The sequence below is a fragment of the Alosa sapidissima genome, chromosome 21, assembly GCF_018492685.1.
Source record: "Alosa sapidissima isolate fAloSap1 chromosome 21, fAloSap1.pri, whole genome shotgun sequence".
Taxonomy (NCBI): domain Eukaryota; kingdom Metazoa; phylum Chordata; class Actinopteri; order Clupeiformes; family Clupeidae; genus Alosa; species Alosa sapidissima.
Window position 1 is genome coordinate 29,323,809 of NC_055977.1, and position 19,072 is coordinate 29,342,880.

The 19,072-nt window shown below is 41.2% G+C and overlaps 2 protein-coding genes across 4 annotated transcripts; both read left to right on the plus strand.

The window, feature by feature from the left end:
* Positions 1–64: 64 nt before the first annotated feature.
* On the plus strand, positions 65–3,964 carry rrm2b (ribonucleotide reductase M2 b). The gene is made up of 9 exons (XM_042076647.1): positions 65–358; positions 817–984; positions 1,069–1,185; positions 1,607–1,740; positions 2,101–2,195; positions 2,675–2,808; positions 2,903–3,007; positions 3,147–3,260; positions 3,605–3,964. The coding sequence occupies exons 1-9, from the start codon at positions 308–310 to the stop codon at positions 3,758–3,760; spliced, it is 1,074 nt and encodes a 357-aa protein (XP_041932581.1). The 5' UTR covers positions 65–307; the 3' UTR covers positions 3,761–3,964.
* A 1,069-nt stretch (positions 3,965–5,033) lies between these two features.
* mtdha (metadherin a) lies at positions 5,034–17,991 on the plus strand. 3 transcript variants are annotated; one of them, XM_042076853.1, is made up of 12 exons: positions 5,034–5,419; positions 6,094–6,192; positions 8,493–8,580; positions 8,790–8,951; positions 9,774–9,821; positions 9,970–10,140; positions 10,330–10,407; positions 10,502–10,579; positions 11,013–11,137; positions 11,336–11,443; positions 11,772–11,863; positions 15,937–17,991. In XM_042076853.1, the coding sequence occupies exons 1-12, from the start codon at positions 5,078–5,080 to the stop codon at positions 15,965–15,967; spliced, it is 1,422 nt and encodes a 473-aa protein (XP_041932787.1). In that variant the 5' UTR covers positions 5,034–5,077; the 3' UTR covers positions 15,968–17,991. The 3 variants fall into 3 exon arrangements, with proteins under 3 accessions (XP_041932787.1, XP_041932785.1, XP_041932786.1); XM_042076851.1 differs by having other exon boundaries at positions 5,035–5,419; positions 11,772–11,859; XM_042076852.1 differs by having other exon boundaries at positions 5,036–5,419; positions 11,019–11,137; positions 11,772–11,859.
* The last annotated feature ends 1,081 nt before the right edge of the window (positions 17,992–19,072 follow it).

Genomic DNA, 19,072 nt, shown 5'->3' on the forward strand with positions numbered 1-19,072 from the left:
AGTGTAGCGCTGTAGCTGCCTGGCTGCTTTATGAATTGTTTTTGTTGTGTTTTTCGTATACTTGGACAGTACTCGGTGACCTCGGTGTCGCTTGTAGCTTCGCTCACTATATTTTGCCCATCACGAGAAGTAGCCTAGAACTTTCAGTAGGCTAGCCTACTGCATCAAACGCAGTACGCAGAAGCTCCGACTGTTCCTCCCGATTTGCATCGCTTACTTGTACCGATGGAGGGCGCTCTTCGTTTCATAATTTTGTGTAATCATGGCTGACCGCGACTGAACGAAGTGTCAGGAAGGAAGCAGCAGTATGGAATACACACATATTATGAACAACCAGACGGATATTCAACAATATAAGGTAATGTTTGGTGTTTTCATAGTAGGCCTAGCCCTAAATGAAGGCTGCGTGCGGCATTTCCCTGTATCTTATGTTGTCAGTGAGTGAGCCGACTTCGAGTTTGTGTAATCCAAAAACAGCAAGGTAACAAAGAAACGAATGTAGCCTAGTAAAATGTTGATCACTAATTAACCTCCATGATTAATATTGTGTTTTTCAAGAGTAGGCCTAATGTGTTAACCCAAAAAACAACGCCGAATTAAGTCACTATTATCTATAACGACAGATCGAATGACGACCTTTGCATAATGTAACATCCAGATACGAATTGTGCATTCTTCCGAGTTTGCTAGTAGCCTACCTAGCTTACTTAATACAGTTAACATTTGTATTTTGCAATTATTGATCTTTATGCAATTATTGAGCTTATGATTTCGGCTCGCCGCTGGATGTAATGAATGTTCTCTTTTTAAAAACAGAACGGAAACACTGTCAAGGACATGAATAAAATACCTCAAATCACAGACACCGAAGATGAACCATTACTGAAAGAAAATCCAAGACGATTTGTCATTTTTCCTATCCAGTATCCCGACGTCTGGAAGATGTACAAGCAGGCTCAGGCATCATTCTGGACAGTGGAGGAAGTAAGATTTCAGCCTGACACCCAGTGGTCAACTCAAAAGTGGTGTAGCTAGCCTGTGCTAATGTGATGTCATGTGTTTTTGCAGGTAGATTTATCCAAAGATCTGGCACACTGGGACAATCTGAAGCCAGATGAGAAACACTTCATATCTCATGTGTTGGCTTTCTTTGCTGCAAGCGACGGCATAGTCAATGAGAATCTTGTGAGCCCCTTACTTTTTTCTGGATTTCTCTAGTTTCTGTACAATGGGAGGTTGTGTTTGCTGCTGTCAGGTTTCAATCACAGCATATCTGCAATTGTCAGTTGGCATAATAAACAAACACACCTCTCATTCCATACAAACCTTTCCGGTGGTTTAACATTTTATATCTGACATTTTGACCAGGTTCATAATGACAGGTCTCGTCTCATTAAAAGGTCCCTTCTCTCGCTTTTGCAATCCTAACATTACTGGGTAACATGATGCTGTAGAAACAAATATTCTACCACTTCCTCCCTCTCCACTGTCCTACAAACAGGAGGGTGTCTTTAAATACTCATAAATACTTTGCTACAGTAGTAGTACATGTAGTTGTATGTAGTAGACAAGACTGATAATCATGTCTTTTCCATCTGTCTGACAGGTACAGAGGTTCAGTCAAGAAGTGCAGATCCCTGAGGTCCGCTCTTTCTACGGGTTCCAGATCTTTATTGAGAATGTCCACTCTGAGATGTATAGCTTGCTCATCAACACATACATCAGGGACCTGAAAGAGAGGTAAGACAACACAAAGCTCTCAATCTGAGTTCTTAAACCTAAAAATGGCATGAATATAATGGGCGATAAGGTAGGCAATTGGTATAACAAATAGTCTGACATGACTAGTAACACCAGCATTAATGTTTGTTGGGAAACAGTAAGTCTAAATCATGTCAACTGAATCTCACTAAATACGGTAACTCAACATTGCATTCTTATAAAGTTATTGTCTTGCTGACAGGTGTCAGGTGTAATGTGTTTCAGTTAGCGTTGAAAACCACAGAGGAAAGCCTGACGTTTGAAATGATAGGCCTATCACATTATCTGCTAGAAAGGCCTCGAAGTTCATTCTCTCTATCCACTTCTCTCCTGTTGCAGGGACCACTTATTCAACGCTGTCCAGACTATGCCTTGTGTGAGAAGGAAAGCAGATTGGGCTTTGCAGTGGATTTCAGATACAAGATCAACCTTTGGTGTGTAGCAAAGTACACAATAAATGCTCTTAAGTCTGATGTAATGTAATCGTTATATGTTTACTCATGATTTAAATTGAAGCCCTTGACAAAACACATGTTCCTTAGCACTGTGTTCACCATCTGGATTTATCAATAGGTACAAATTAATCTCAAGTGTGCCGATTTATTATCTAAGTTCAGGGTTTAACCCTATAGGTTAAAGCTGACTTCATGGAGGGTTACAACAAAACTGTAAAACTTTGTTTTAAAAATTCTTTAAATATCTAAAACTTTACCTCCCCTCTGAGTGTGCAAAGTAGGCTAATTGTATAGGCTCTGGAACGTATGGTTGAAGTAATAAATTGAAAGTTTCCTTAACATATTAAAATGAATTATACTGACCTCATGAGGTGACCACCATTTCTCCATCATCATTCTGACAGATAACTAAAGCCTTTTATGGGGGTCATCACGTAAAGGTTTTTTGTTGTTGGCAGGGGAGAGACTTGTGGCATTTGCAGCAGTGGAGGGCATCTTTTTCTCTGGGTCCTTTGCCGCCATCTACTGGCTGAAGAAGAGAGGTCTGCTGCCTGGACTCACCTATTCCAACGAACTCATTAGTAGAGATGAAGTAAGGATGGCACTCAGAGAAAATTTGCATTAAGAATCTTGTTATTGATAACAGGAAAGCTGTCACTGATTTGTAACGCACTGTTATTTCCTAGGGTCTGCACTGCAATTTTGCCTGCCTGCTCTACACCTACCTGGTGAAGAAACCTTCGGAGGACAGGGTGAAAGACATCATTACCAAAGCTGTCACCATAGAGCAGGTATGTGAGGTGTGCACAAATGTGCATGTTTGTACCTTTCAAAAGAGTTGTGGAACTAAATAAAACTAAACCTTAGAAGAAATGGAAATGAATAACGAGTTATTTTGCATGTAACAAAGTATACTTCATATCTTTGTAGGAGTTCTTGACAGAGGCTTTACCTGTGGATCTCATTGGGATGAACTGTAATCTGATGAAGCAATATATTGAGTTTGTGGCTGACCGGCTGCTTGTAGACCTGGGAGTGCATAAAGTGAGTATACAGTATACATACAGCATACGGTTTTTGCTATATTTCATGAATCTTAAGCATTTTGCATTTCATTTGTATTCCCTCTGCCTCATGGGTCTCATTAGTCATGGGTCTCACTCTCACTTCTGGTCATTAATTAGTATGTTTTTGCAAACTAACAAGTGATGCACAAGAATGACTGGAAGTATTAAAAAAAACATGTTGCAATGTCTTAAATAGAGCTAAGAAGTAATGTACTGCAAATCATGCACATCTAGAAGCACTATAAAGGGAGAGAAAAAAACATAAAGTTTTGATTTTGCCTTTGGTTAATGTGTGTTTTCTCCTAAAAAATATTTTTAAAGGTATATCAGTCAGAAAACCCTTTTGACTTCATGGAGTCAATCTCATTGGAGGGGAAGACTAACTTCTTTGAGAAGCGGGTCGCTGAATACCAAAGATTTGGTGTGATGTCAAATAGTGTGATGGACTGTGAGTTCACCCTGGATGCTGATTTTTAATGCTGCCGGTATTTGCTACAGAGCTATTTATTTTGTTTTTATTTAAAATGATGGAACATCAAAAAAGGAAAAAGCTATCAAATACTAAGAGGTCAAAGAATGGTTTGCCATAAATAGTGTGTGCGTGTGCGTGCGTGCGTGCGTGTGTGTGTGTGTGTGTGTGCGCGTGCGCGTGTGTGTGTGTGTTTTGTATTAAACTTGTCTTAAAAAAGTTTTACTTCTCTGGTTTTTCATGTTGGCACTAACTGTGAACACTTTTAACATCTATAAACCATCACATTTCCCAAATGTAGTTTAACAGTGTGAAGCATGCAGGCATACATAAAATCAGTAATCCTCGCAGCCAGTTATACTTCATTCAGACAGACTTGGAAGACTGTTTATTAGTGAGTGTTTATTTAGCCTAATGTTTAGGTGTCCTGTGTGAATGCAACCTATTTCAGTTAGCACACAAGGTGTCAGCTTGCCTTTAAGGTATATGTTCTGCTATATATTGAAATAAAACCGTAGCTCTACAGTTTTAGACCAAATCTAGTTGAGTACATTATCAAACAACAGATCTGTCTTGTCATCCACCTTCAGGACACATACCGGAGACACATCACTGCATGTGGAAAGTGTATCTTGACTATTCTGCACCAAGTTGCTTATGAATCTAAAGATTTTAGAGGTGCTCTTTCTCTTGTGAGGGGTAGTCTATTATATTGTATTCTCTGCAGTTAGTCACCCAAGTCATAGTATAAGCTTGAGTGATCAAAGGTTATCCAGGCAGAACCACTGAAGTTGTGAATTAGTTAACAATCTATGGCAGTTTTATATTAATATAGGATGAATAACTTTAAACTAAAGATATTCCTGTAAATGTATTGTGAAATATGATAATAGCTGAAACATATAGGTAGGCCAACACACACGTCTTAATTAAAGCACTTTGCTCTTCAACATAAATTTCCAAAATTGTGTCAATTATGACCCTGGCCTAGAATATATTAATTTATGGAAAACAAACCTCATGGGAAAATTGTGAATTGTTAATGGGTGGACGCACACATTGTATTGTTCTGTATTAGGCTACTGTAGTCCAGTATAGCCTAACATCATATTACTTAGAGAGAGTATCTAGGCCTAACGAATGCAGCTCTTTTGTTTGAGATTAAATTCAATTTAAAGCACATGCTTGAAAAAATTCCCCATTCAAAATATTAATTTTGGACAGCTACCATTGTTTTGATGTAACTGTCAGATGAAACCCCGCCCCCCTCGCACTCAGTTGTTGTCCTGCTGAATGCTGTTTTCCCGTGTCTGGCTGTTGGAAAGATGGCAACGGACTGGCAAGGCCTGGCGGTGCAGCAAGCTGAACTAATTTCGAGCCGTGTACGTGAAGTCCTGTCCTTGGGAGTGAAGTTCCTAAAAACCGAGCTTGGAGTAGAAATAGACGTAAAGCCAGAGCTTTGCCCATCATGGATCATTCTCTCGACTGTATTTATCGGTCTGTTTGTGGTGGCTGTGCTTACGTGGGTAGCGGCCTGCAGCGTTGGAAGAAAGCGGAGACCCATCGTGAGTGAGAGTAACGTTAGTGATGTTGTGGAGGCCTCAGTGACCAAGATTATCAAAACCGAGGAACCCAAAAAGAAGAACAAGAAGAAATCAATCGACAAGGTATCTATTTAATTATAGACGTTCATGGCTAGACAGATTTTCATGTTTTAGTAATAAACATCAGTAACGTTAGCATAGCTGCCTGTCAAGACCAAATCGCTCGCCAGTAGCTTCTAACGTTATTCGAATGAACCGCTAGTTTGACAGTTAGTCATTGTTAGCATATGGCTAACAGCTGGTTAGCATAGAGGTGCTTGTTCGTGTTTGGTGTTTACTTAGCAAGCTAACTAAGTTAGCAATTGTTGTGTTGTCCAGAGTAACGTTACTTTCAAACTTCTTCAACTAACTGCATAGAAAATGCTTCACGTCTTTTCAATTACATGACTAAGCTAGCTTGTCTAACTAAGTTGGCATTACGTTACACAACGTTAACTATTTGTTAAAAAAAAAATCGTAACCCTCTCTGGAGACAGCAATCATGACCATAACATTTGCTGTCTTACTGGCCGAGGTTCGTAAAGGACACAGGTTTGTCAGCCCAGCTGTCTGACAGAAGGTTGAAGTTCTTATAGGGAAATAAATAAAGAAATATTCTATTTGAAATGTTGACATTCAAGTTCGTCTTTTAACCTGATGCAGAGCAATTCCTATAAGCTGATACCACAGAGTGCACCTTAGATAGATTATACTTCATTGGCCTTCTATCTAATCTTTTTTTTTTTTTTCAATATAAGAAACCTCAGCCAAACGGTCGGACTGCATCAGAACCACCCGAGGAAGTCAAAGCCGCTGAAGACATCCCCAAGCCGCAAACTGAGAGTAAATTTGACAAGGTAAGTCACTTTCTACAGGCGATAAAAAAAATTAAAGCTCTAACAAAAATATAGCTGCAAGCAGCAATGAGGGGGCCAAGCAGTGAGATCAGCAGGCCAGATTTGCCATGTAAGTCAATGCCGTTGCATCAGACATATAGCCTTAAGCAGTCACAGCAAGTTCCATGCCATACAACCCAAGATTGGCTGAGTTACAAGGTCAAGTTTCACATCAAAACATAACTGATTTTGTGGGGCTGAACCAGGGCTGAGTGTCGCCGCCCCCTACCCCAGCCAGCCCACCGCCGCAACCGCCCCTGCCCATCCCACCCCGCCCCACCCTTGCACGCACGCATTAGAATTAACTGGATGGAACTCGCTGTCATCAGTTTCACATCAAAAATAAAAGATTGACTGAGATATGATCACACTTGCTGTGATTTAAACATAGAGGTCAACAATTGACGTCATAGGGTGTGTTGAACTCGGCTTGGCCCAAGGATTCCAATGATACCTCATTTTGCCATTCGGGTCAACAGGTCAAAAGTTACGTCCGTAAACACAAGTCCAACTTTGGCCTGTTGGTGGCGCTAGAGCGCTTGAGGTGCCGGCATGAAACTTGGTGAAATGAATTATTGGACTGTCCCCAATTAGTGTGCAAAATTGTATAACTTTTTACCAGACGGTTCTATGGGCTGCCATTGACTTCCATTGCAAAATAATGCGCATCAGCAACTACTGGCCAAAATGCATTTTTGTCAATTACGGTGCCCCCTAGAGGTCAAATGTCACCAAATTTCTTGAGCGTCCTCCCGATGGGGTCTGAGGTACATGTACTAAATTTGGTTTTGATACATGAAAGCGTTGCTGAGATATGAAATCACTTCCTGTTTGGCGGCTTCGCCGCAAATTTCGATTGGCTGGTACAGGTCAATACTTCTGTCAATTGTTCCAGAAAGCAATGCACTCATCAGGCATGGTCTGAAGATGGTCTCTACCAATTTTGGTGAAGAACAGATGAAATTTGTGACCTGCGAAAACTTGTACGTGTTTTTGATTAAATTCAATATGGCGGCCGAATCAATTACGATGACATCACAAGTTTGCTTGGGTTGACCTAAGGACCTTCAACAGTAGTACCAGACACCACTAGTGTGTTTTAATTCTAAGCACAACTGCTGCTACAGGCCAAAAGGCATGTTTCTTAATTACAGCGCCCCCTAGAGGTCAAAGGTCACCAAATTTCTTGAGCGTCCCCCTGATTGGGTCCTGAGTCCATGTACTTAGTTTGGTTATGATAGATGAATGGGTTGCTGAGATATGAGCTCACTTCCTGTTTGGCGGCTTTGCCGCAAGTTTCAATTGGATATTACGGGTGAACGGTTTAAGTTCCGAAGACAAAACACCACAACTTTTGTTAGGCTTGGTCTGAAGATCATGTATGTCAAGTTTGGTGACGATCGGACAAAATTTGTGACCTGTGAAAAATTAGTTTCACTTTCACTAAAATCCAATATGGCGGAAAATCCATCATGGCGGAAAATGACGTCATAGGGTGCGTTGAACTCGGCCTGGTCCAAGGATTCCAATGGTACCTCATTTTTCAAAATCGGGCCAACGGGTCAGAAGTTACATGCATGAACGCATGTCCAAATTTGGCCTGTTGGTGGCGCTAGAGCGCTCGTGGTGCGGACTCGAAACTTGGTGAAATTAATTCTGGGCCGCAGCCTAATTAGTGTGCCAAATTTCACAACTTTTCACCAGACGGTTCTATGGGCTGCCATAGACTTCAATGGCAGAGGAAAGATGTGTAATAATAATAGGAAAAGCTAGAAACACAATGGGTGCCTTCGCAGCTTCGCTGCTTGGCCCCCAATGATGACTATGTTATGAGACTAAACTTGGTCTAATTTACTCCAACTTTGTGAATCTACACTGCATTTTCTGTAAGCCCTGCATGTGGGTGGAATATGACTGGACAGTGAGATGGTTGGCTAAGTGAAAGGACAGTGATAAGGGAGAGCCAGGTGGCAGTGTCAGGTTGTCATCTGAATATGCTGATGAAGCATCTCAGTGGAGAACTTCCAAAAGTAGATCGGAAGTCCTTTTACTTTTAGCTGTGTCAGATCATGTAGCTGAATTTGAACATCCAGTAGAGTTCCAAGTTACACTCTTGACTGGTTCTTGTGCAAATTAATGTGAAGGTAAATGTGTGTGTGTGTGTGTGTGTGTGTGTGTGTGTGTGTGTCTGTCTCTGCCTCTGCCTGCCTGCCTGCCTGTGTGTGTGTGTTCATGGCGTCATGTCTCCCCATGGCATTTAGGTGAAGAAAAACAAAAAGAAGGCTAAACTTGAGGTTAAACCAACCCAGGCCCCTCTGCCATCACCGGAAGGCAAAGAGCCAGATGAAGGTAAGAGATCAGCACACTTTTGGATTAAAACCACCGTTTTGTCTTTTCCTGCAAATAAACTATCTAACAGCGGAAGTGTGTCTGCAACAGTCCTCACTTGTGGATAAAGAGAGAGGCCCATCTGATCTCTTGATAGATGCCTCCCCTCATCAGTTAACCTCAGGTCTCTAAAGGAAAGTCCCAATAAAAAACACCGCTTTGTCTCTTAGGTAACTGGGAAACAAAGGTCAGCAACAAGGAGAGGCGACAGCAGCGCAAGAAAGAGAAAGGCCCAAACGATGAGAGTCCTAGAGGAGGGGACAGGAGTGGTCACCAGGGGGAGCTAGCTACAGCTGCACCAACAGCCTTCTCGGGATCCAGGAAGAACAGAGGTACGCTACTGGGGGCAATACAGACAGCAGTATGTGCCCTTACCTGTCAGCAGGCATTAGTTAATGTTTCGGGAGGTGTTGATTTTGTGTTTTTTTTTTTTTTTCTTCCTTCCAGCCATGATTTGTGAAATATTGCTTTTTTGCTCCCTCTGGTTAAGCCTTTTCTATCATTGTAAGTTTATTGTGTCTACTTATGGTGTTAAGGTGATGATACACAAGGCAACTTTCTGAGCAATGTTACTGGGCAATGTTCCCTAGTATTGTTGTTCTAGCACATTCCCATATTTGGCCACAAGTTACTTCTGGTGATATTTAATCATCAGTAGGCAAATTATCATGATCATCCAATCTGAACACATTGAACTGGTTATTACTGGTGATTACAGCAACATTGCTCAAAAAGGTGCCCTGTGAATCATCAACTAGCATTCCTTCCTTCCATGGAATCAGTGCCCATACCTTAATTATGTGTACATAGAATGCATGTAAGTGGTAATGTGGCATGAGGGTGGGAAACTTCACTCAAAAAATATCCAAAATAATTAGGTACATTTAAAATCACTGAAAATTCTCAGGTAAAAACTGGCCACACAATGTTTTTGTGTAAAACTGAGATAGCTAGCTCACAGCCTACAGACTTGTCAAATGAATAAAAAAACACAGCAATGTTGGGCCATTTGCTGTCTTAACACTGTTATTGTTAAACAAAACAAGTCCATTATTTGTGCTTGAATGCATTTAGGCAAGCAATGGAATGAGGGAGAAGATATACTGGGGCTCTCTGTCCAACAGCTTCATCACAGTCTCCTCTTCTCATTGTAGATTCAGCACATGCTAAGGCTGGTAAGGCTGACTCTGCTGTGGGCCAAGGTACAGTTGACTCATGTGTGAATGTAGAGTTTGTTTGACAGATTACGGTGGTCTTAGACCGCTTGGTTCCTGGTAAATTCAATTGATTAGTATTTCCAATTCAACTCTGTGATTTGAGATATCACTCAACTCTGTTAACTTGTCACAGCTCCTGGCACTTGGACTGAGGTGCCGTCGGTGAATAGCAGAGGATGGACTGACCCCACTTTGAAACTGGGATCAGCAGTGAGCCCTTCAGACAGTGAGAAGTGGTCACCCATGATGAAGCCATCTGGACACAGGAACCCTGAGCCACTGGTTTGGACCCAGGAGACGGATGGTACGGATGCTACAGTGCACTCGGACAGTGTTGGTTGTGGGTAGATGTGTCTCTGGGAGCTGGGCTGGCTGGGCTGGGCTGGGCTGGGCTGACTGGCCTGGGCTGGGCTGGGCTCTGGGAGCTGGGCTAACTGGGCTGGCCTGGGCTGGGCTAGTGAAAACTGTCTAACTGGAATGGTCTTGTATGCAGGAGGGTCTTGGAGCAGCATGGACGGACGGATGAAGAGTGAACTCAACCCTGTGAACTATGTGTTGGGCCTGAACTCTGGTGAGCCGCTGCTTTGATGTGTAGTTAAATATCACGCTGCTCTGATGACAGCTGTGAAAGGGGACACCTGAAGAGTAATACACATTTGCCGTAGGTGGCGAGCCCATGTCCCAGCCAGCAGCAGACCTCCAGTGGGACAGTTTAGCCAGTGTTGACGAGTGGTCCAGCTTCAGTGAGTCTAACAACTTCTCTAACATTCCACATTCAAGTATTTCCACATTCAAGTTTTTGCTCTCCTGTCAGTTGACTATTAAGTGAAAGTTTTAACTAACTTCATCGTCATTTGTTTCATTTCAATCACTGAAATAAATAACAAACTAAAACAATCAGTTCTAGCTGAAGTCGCTGCACCTACAGTGCTACAGTGGGGGCATGAACATGGGGGCTCATCATGAACATAATTTCCTTTTGTCAGCCTTTGTAAATCAGTTCACATGCTTAGAATGGCCCATGGTGTCTTGGGTTCCTGCATTGTATGCCCATAATTCAGCAGCAAAGTGTGGTGCGGCCAAGCTTTAGGAATACTGAGATGTCAAGCAATCTATATAGATGGGAATATGGATAGATGGGTAGATGCGATTTTAAAACTGTGTTTGTGTGTGTTGGGGCAGATGGTTTGGCTGCAGTGGACCCCACCTCTGATTGGAATGCCCCGACAGAGTTGTGGGGAAATTATGAGGAGCCGGCAGTGGACATTACTGCCCCAGCAGCAGCACCGGTCAGCCAGCAGGTGAGAGCCAACTGCATCCCACTGTCCGTTTGTTCATCTGAAACTGGAAGACATATCTGTGGCATAGCACTCTTCATAGTGTAATTCTATGTTGTTGTGATCAGAATATTCTAACATACAATGCCAAAGTAAAGTGTTCATATATTGGTCTGAAGATGTTTAGTAATGTGTATATTGTATATTGTATCTTTGTTCCAGTCAATAGACTCAGATGATGACAAAGAGAAGGGTGATGGAGGAATCGCAAAATCCAAGAAGAAGAAGAAAAAGAAGAAGAAACAAGATGAGGGTGATGGATCAGAGATGGTACGAGGAAGCTGCTCCTCTTTACTTGACTGATAGAACAGAGCTAAAACCAAGTGTGTGAAGTGCACGCTAATATTGATAAACTGTTGTTTATTTGTCTTGCCTTTTTTTTTTTTTTTTTTTTTAACAGTGCCAAAACACTAAAACTAAAAAACAAGTTTGTAAGAATGTGATATTTAGACACTTATCCTGTAGCATAGTAAATTCACACATGAAATTAGACTGGCTGTTAGACTGGCTGTCTTTCATCAGTAGTTCTTAAAAAAGAAAAAGGAAAGTGGTGTTGTTGCGATGGTTATGCATATGACCATGTCTTGTCTGTGTACAGGAGAGTGGCTCATCCAAACCACAGGCATACGCAGCTATGGGAGAGCCAGGACCTGGCAAACAGAGCACACCTCCTCCAGCAGTTCAGAGTGAGTGTGTAGGATGCACATGCTCCTCAGTCAGTTACATTCAGTCACAGGCACATTTGTAGTGCGTACAAGTGTGTGTGTATATGTTTGTCAATGTGTATGTCTTGTAAATGTGTCACACAGACACATATATGCATGCGACAAATCAGCTTGGACAGAGGTACACTGGTATGGTATGGTTTTAATTTAAAGCAACACGCCATCTATTGGGGAAATTAGTTTAAAGGTCTACTCCAGAGTTAGATAAGAGAATACATATCATCAGAGCCACTTCAACTTTATTATTATATGGTGAATAAATGTTACACTGCTGTGCACAGCCCAGATCAGTGGCACAGCCCCATGCTTCTCTGACGTGACGAAGCTAGCACGTTATTAGCAGCGGTTAGCTAACTATGCTAACGTTAGTTATCTACAAGTCTCCTCCAAGTGACAGTCATTTTATATACAATGCTGGCAATGCTGAAAACAATTAACATCCTTATTTATCTTACTTACATTGAGTTGACTGTGTGACTTTAAGCAACACCAAAGAGTTTTTTATACCTTAAAATAATGTTTCCAAAATCGTTTCAGTGGTTCATCAACTCGTAACAGGGTGAACGGCAATTCTGCATTCGCTTCGCGGCCCTCTATCGGCTATAACCGCACTATGTAAGTTTGCCAGATCGGGTAGCGGATCTGTAGTTCGATGCAATGAGACAAAAGAAACTACAAATTTGACTTGCATCTGATGTCGCAATACATCGTACTTTTATAAGTCGTGCAAAATATTCTACCTTGTCTGTGGACATCGTTATTTGCAGAGCCGGTGCTGGATAAACAAATAGCGTGCGTGCGACAGAGGGAAAGTTCTTTGGTGTTGCTTTAATCCACAGATGTAGTGGAGCACTGTTTCGTTATGGTTTGCTAAGGAGTAGCATCAACCCTTTGCTTTAAAATAGTGGAGATCTGGGACGAGATAATTTAATCTAATTTAACATAATTACAGAAAACGTAATCAAGATTGAAAGGCATTTGTCTGTGTATCGGTGTTGTGTTAATCCCACATATGTCATTTGACTGTCCTTTTCAACTCATATCACTATAAAATCCCATAAAACCGGACAAATATCAAGGCTCCCAATACATTTATATGGAGCCGTAAGGTGAAGTTGACGGGCCATGTATGTCTGCCTGCACGGAGCTACTGGACTGCCATTGGCTCATCTGCGTTCGATGTGCTGGGTTTTGCGAACGGTCAATAGAGCATCACAGTCCCACCCACAGCCGAAATGCGGTTTGGTGCCGGAAGTAAGATTCCCATTCATTTGTCCCATTGACGTTTTGGAAAAATCCATATCTAAAGAGTTTTACAGCATGTCTTAGGCTAACCAGCTACGGCATAACTCATAAGCATACAACATATCATTTCGAGTGAAAAAACGAAGAGAAAATTCAAAAAAAAGTCAAAGGTACAAGACTGTACATATTAATTTCCAAGCGAAGGAACTACTCATCCCATAAACTGCGCCTCACTGAATAATATAAGCAAGGACGAAACGGCGCGATTTTGCCATTTGAACAATTTCCAACCGGCGACAGCACACAAACCCTTTCCTCCAAACAGTGATTTTTATATAGTGAATGTGCAGTTAATAGCAGTTATTTCAGGAGTAATTGTGTAAATAATAGTGTTTTGATATTGAATTTTATATTTATCATTGTGTATTTTATATCGTGTGTGTGTGTGTGTGTGAAAGCGGTTCACGTTAACGTTAACAACATGGTGCAGTGCTTCGTACCTGACTGACATCCTATGGTCATCCTAAGTTTCAGATTTTCACTCACAGATCAGTCTGGCATCTCTCCAATAAAGAAAATTTGGAGCAGTTCGCCAAACGAACGTCCAATCAGTGTTGGTTTTGAGGCGGGTTTAGGTGTGACGCAACGAGAAGCTACCGTTCAATCTAAACAACATGGCGACTTCCACGGATGAGATGAGCATAGCTATCACTGAAGTTTTATCCGAATATATTTTAGTATTCCTGGGGAAGCTAGGAGTCTCTGCAATGTAGCTGGGAGGAATGAAGGACACAGACATCCTCCACGGCCAATTCAAGTTAGTGTTTGGTAGCACTGAATCTTAGTTACTTAACGAGTAGGAATATGCTTTCTTCAGACGTGTAGCCTACCATGAAAACTTGGTGGGGGATTCATGGGTTTCATCAGGTCCCTTTTCACAGGTGTATTAATCAAGCACCATGCAGTCTGCATTGATAATCAAGGTGCTTGATTTTTACACCTGTGGAAAGGGACCTGATGAAACCCATGAATTGTCGTTGATGAGGTTCATGTCACATACAAATAGTAAGTTTAAAAACGTTAACGTTAGCTACTTATCTAACTTGTATGTTAAAAGATGGCATTAGAAGAACGCTTCGTTTATCTGATTGGTTGATTTGGACCGACCAACATAGGTGGTGATAGACAGATGCTTTATCCAATCAGCTAACCAGTATTTTCGCCCCTTTTCCAAACGTTCTCCAACGGAAAGTTCCCAGATGGATATGTGGAGCAAATACGAAGCAATCCATCTGGCGGAGTCAGGTTAGTCCCTCTCCAAAACTCCAGAGATTCCAGACCCCAGTGAGTGGGGTTGGGAATGGAATGACAGAACCAAAGTCTGGGTGCCATATTGGACAGATCTGGAAGATGCCAGCAAGGGATGCTCACTCCTCCTCAACTGTGGCTGTGTGGTTGCCTGTATGGGCAACTGTAAGTGCCACTGAGCTGGACTTTGCTGTACCACATTGTGCAAGTGTGAGGGAGGCTGTAATGATGAAGAGTGAAACCAAAAATCTTTGAATACATGATGTTTAAGTATTTAAAGAGTGCAGTGTTTTTTTTTCTGTGTTATTTGACTAAAATGTAATATTGATCCTTAACATCGTGAAAAGCCTAATATAACTTTTCACTGTGGCATAGTTCTGAAGTTGTGCTTATTTAAGGCCTCAACAATGGTCCTTTTGGTCACAACATGTGATTTTTTTTTTGAAGTATATTTGTGGGCTTTTTGCCTTTATTTGAATAGGACAGTGAAGAGTGAGACAGGAAGTAAGTGAAGGAGAGAGATGGGGTGGGACCGGGACATGACCGCAGGTCGGATTCGAACCTGGGTCCCTGTGGGCACTTGGACCCGTATATGGTATGAGCGCTGTAGCCTGTTGTGCCACAGCGCCCCCCACAACATGTGATTTTTGACACTATAGTGATAGTGACCTGTCCAATCAACAAAGAAAAGCATTCCTTGGAGGTAAAAATATGGGTCTAGGGACCTGAGTATTTCAATGTGACTTTTTCAGATATTGACAGTTTATGAGCTAAATATGGCTATAATACTACATGGAAATGGACTTAAAATAAGCAGAACATATAAAAATTTGATTCCTTGTATCAAACAAAGTAGAGAAAATACATTATACAACAATTTAAGACTAAAGGAAGCTGAGATATAACCTTTTCTCTTTTCGGCGGGGGCCATTTTGGATTTTATGGATAACTGCCACTAGGGGGACCACCCAACTTGTATCCATGGATTTTTGAAAACCTTAGGCCTATACCTAACACCCTGCCAAAAATCAAAAACTTATCCAGAAGTGCCCAATTTTCATGAATTGCATCCTAGCTAAAACAAGGTTAGTGCCCCATAAACTTTTGGCGTCTATATGAACATATACAATCGCTTAGTACAGCCGTAGCTGGTTTTAAGTCTACCATGTGCAGTTACGTTTTTATGGCTTATACCCCAATTGTCAATAGAGAAATTGTATTGAATTCTTACTTCCGGCATCGGCTGTGGGCGGGTCTGTGATGCTATATTGTTTGTCTAAAGCAAACTTTTTTGAATGGTGTCTTTTTTATAATACACGTTTTTCTAAAGTTATACTTGTATATATATCGCCTTTTGCACAGTATTGCAATATATCAAATTGTAACCCATGTATTGTATCTCCAGATTCTTGCCAATACACAGCCCTATAAAGTACGTGGTCCCTCAAATTCCATAAGTGTTTTTATTTATTATTTCTCCTACAGAAAAAATGGAACAGAATACAGAAGTTCCTAAGCAGAAGAAGAAGGCCAGAAGAGAGACATGATTGCAGGGCTGGGCATTATGGGTGTCCTCGTGCAATAATCACACAGTGCAGATTTTTATGCCAGAAAACACTGACTGTGCTGCTCAGAAATCCAAAAAGCACACTAAATAAACATGACAAACGCTGAGCTGGATCAGCACAGTAGACAAGCGCTGCAGAACATGCCGGTCCAGAGTGCTGAATCCTAACCATGTGCACTACCAGCCAGCCTTCAGAAAGGAAAGGTTTCTAGCTAACATGGTCCTCTTTTTTGCTGTGGGTGACAAGAATACAAATCATTATTTTTTATCTCTATGAATAGTACTTCTGAAAGCTGTGTCTTATAGGTAATGTGAAACTTTCCTGGAAACACGAAAGACATTTTAAGGAACTTGTTTACTTTGAATGTTTCTTCTCTCACCTTTCTGTGGTATTTTTGTACTGGTGATTTGCACGCAGTAGTGTTGGTACTACAGATGTGTAGTGGTCGATAGGACATCCCCTCTAGAGAGGCACTGAGACCGAGGAAGCCAGACGCACTGCAGGGTGAACAGCAGGGGCAGCAAAGTCGTATGGTTTCATTGAGATGTCAGAGGGACGATCCCAATATGACAGAGTCCTGTCATAGGGCTCCCTTTGCACACACACACACACACACACACACACGCTACATTATGTCCTCCATGTTTTTAAAAGTCTGAAAACGCACTTATATGAGATCTGGCCTCCATTGTACATATGTGTGCATATTCAGTTTATCAAATGTTTAAATTTAGTAAGGAAATGCCATCCTTGATTCAGAGCTGTTCTGTGCTATGTTAGCTTTACCTTTAGATGTGTTCTTTTTGTCTTTATGTGGCAACCTCCATGTTCTGTCCAAAGGGCTTTCTCCTTTTCTTCTCTGTGATTGCACTGTGTCACTGGCTCTACTGCACCTTTGGTGTTATTTGGCTTCATTTTTTTAATTGTGAAATGTGAAAGTTTTGCATTGGATTTGGGGTATTGATGTAATATTAGAGGATTGCTTGAGCAGCTCTAAAGTCCATGTCTCTGACATTTCTATCAGGTCAATTCTGTTGCCTTAACCTATAGTTTTATAGTTCAATTTTAATTTGTTTGGTTGATTGTTTTGTATTTATTGAACTGTAGAAGTCCCTTTTGCAGGCTATGGCTGCACTGCCCAGTCTTTAGTGGGATTTATGTCAGAACAGCACTTATTCTTGCATGAATTAGATATACAGTCTAATATATCATTAAATACCATGGTCAGCATCATATCATTTGCCTGTTTACCATTCACTGTAAATATTCTTTTATGACCAAGGGTCCACAGAGGCTTAAGACATCGAGCTTGAGCCAAATTGGATTGATTTTTCATGTCCGCTTTTGTGAAGTTGAAGTTGTTAAGCAGTCATGATTGCAATCCCTTGATGATGTTCTGCCCCTTGGTCAGTTGTGGATCTCAGAGGTGCGTTCCGGTCCTGTGCTAGAGGTGACCCCTGCTTGTGAGGGGTGAGGCAAGATATCACCTTATGTGTCTGTTAACCTAGGCCTGCTGGTTTTATGGATTAGAGACAACTATGTTTACTGAAGTTGCGGCAATATTTCTATGTTGATTTGTTAAAATAAATTTGATCTACAAAACCACTGTGTTATTTCTGTCAACAATAATTTTTAAATGGGTTGCACTTCTAATATCTATTACAAGTGTGACATGTCCTGATATCTATATATTACCTAGGTATACCTGTATCTGATACCTTTGCACTGCAAAATACAGTATTTAAATCAGACCACCTCACTATTTATCTATTACTTCATCACAACATCTCTTTCAGTGTTGTTAGATAGGATGTCTCGCATTAGAATATTGTTTGGAGCTGTCTGAAGATTTTTGCACAATCAGCTGAGTTGATTTAATTGACTGGCAAAAACCAACGGCCTGTCCTTTGTCATATAACTCATTCCACGCTGTGCATATCTTTTTAGTTAAAGCCTATTAATGATTTAAAATTATTTATTTGAAAACAAAAATGGCCTATATGTAGAGAGTAAGTACTTAATCATGGTCATTTTTCTCTAGCTTGCAAATATATTTGTTATGATCCACTATCCCACCTTTTAATGCAAGTTGTATCCACATGATTTGTAAAGTGCTTTGCCTAAGATCATGTGCTCAGTGAATAAACATCCATGTTTGTTTAAAGCTGTGTAATGCCTTAGTGTTGTCCCTTGTTGCCAGTTTCTCTCGTGAGCCTCCGCTCTGCATCCAGCATCAGATTAACATGATGACATTTAAATAGCGGCACCTGAAATCTGTGTCACTGTCAGCAGCTGTAAACATGGGATAGGCTGAGTTTTCCAGCTGAAATCAGGATATAAGCATCCCCCTCTACACACACAAACACACTCACTTCTCTTCTGGGACAGCATTGCTGCAGGGTCTCGTGGCACGTGGGATGAAGTTGACCTCCCAAGCCCTTTCTCATCTCATTTAGGATTAAGTCTAGCCCATTCATTCACATCACATCCTCCCTCTCTCTCATTACAGGATGACATTGCTTTGTTTGGTTCATTCTCTGGCTTATCTCATCTGCAAATGCCATTATTTTGAATGGAGACTTCCTGAATAACAGGTCTTATTCTCAAAAGGATTTTTTCCCCATTAAGGTCGAGAACCTATAGTTGATCTCAATGATCTGCAGTTTATTTGTTGTTTATTCAGGTCTTACTCAGAGAGGCATTTACCTCACAATCTTTGAATGACACATTTTGCAACTTGTTTGTAACTTGATTGTAGTTCAGGTAATATAGCTGAATGAGCTCATTTGAGCCCTATAAAACTTTATTATTAGCCTGTATGTATGGTCATCACTTCATTAAGTTCAAAATGTATTCATTTTAGTGTCATTAAAAAGGAGAAAACCTTCCTCCAAGCTCCACAAATCAATCTGTGATGTGCAACGTGCTGGTTCTTTGACAAATTTTCAATGGGACCACAATGCTCAACATTCACATGATATTTTTGACATCCTTACACACTGCACTCATTTCAGCCTCTGATAAGCTTTGGCAACAGTGGAAGTGACAGCTGG

Bases quoted from the DNA above. Each gene is read 5' to 3' on its own strand.
- mtdha (XM_042076851.1), top strand. From the start codon at position 5,078: ATGGCAACGGACTGGCAAGGCCTGGCGGTGCAGCAAGCTGAACTAATT. The intron at 8,952-9,773 runs GTACGCTACTGG...TTCTCATTGTAG, and splicing joins GGGATCCAGGAAGAACAGAG to ATTCAGCACATGCTAAGGCT. The intron at 10,408-10,501 runs GTGAGCCGCTGC...CATTTGCCGTAG, and splicing joins TGTGTTGGGCCTGAACTCTG to GTGGCGAGCCCATGTCCCAG.
- rrm2b (XM_042076647.1), top strand. From the start codon at position 308: ATGGAATACACACATATTATGAACAACCAGACGGATATTCAACAATAT. The intron at 2,196-2,674 runs GTGTGTAGCAAA...TGTTGTTGGCAG, and splicing joins AGATACAAGATCAACCTTTG to GGGAGAGACTTGTGGCATTT. The intron at 2,809-2,902 runs GTAAGGATGGCA...GTTATTTCCTAG, and splicing joins AACTCATTAGTAGAGATGAA to GGTCTGCACTGCAATTTTGC.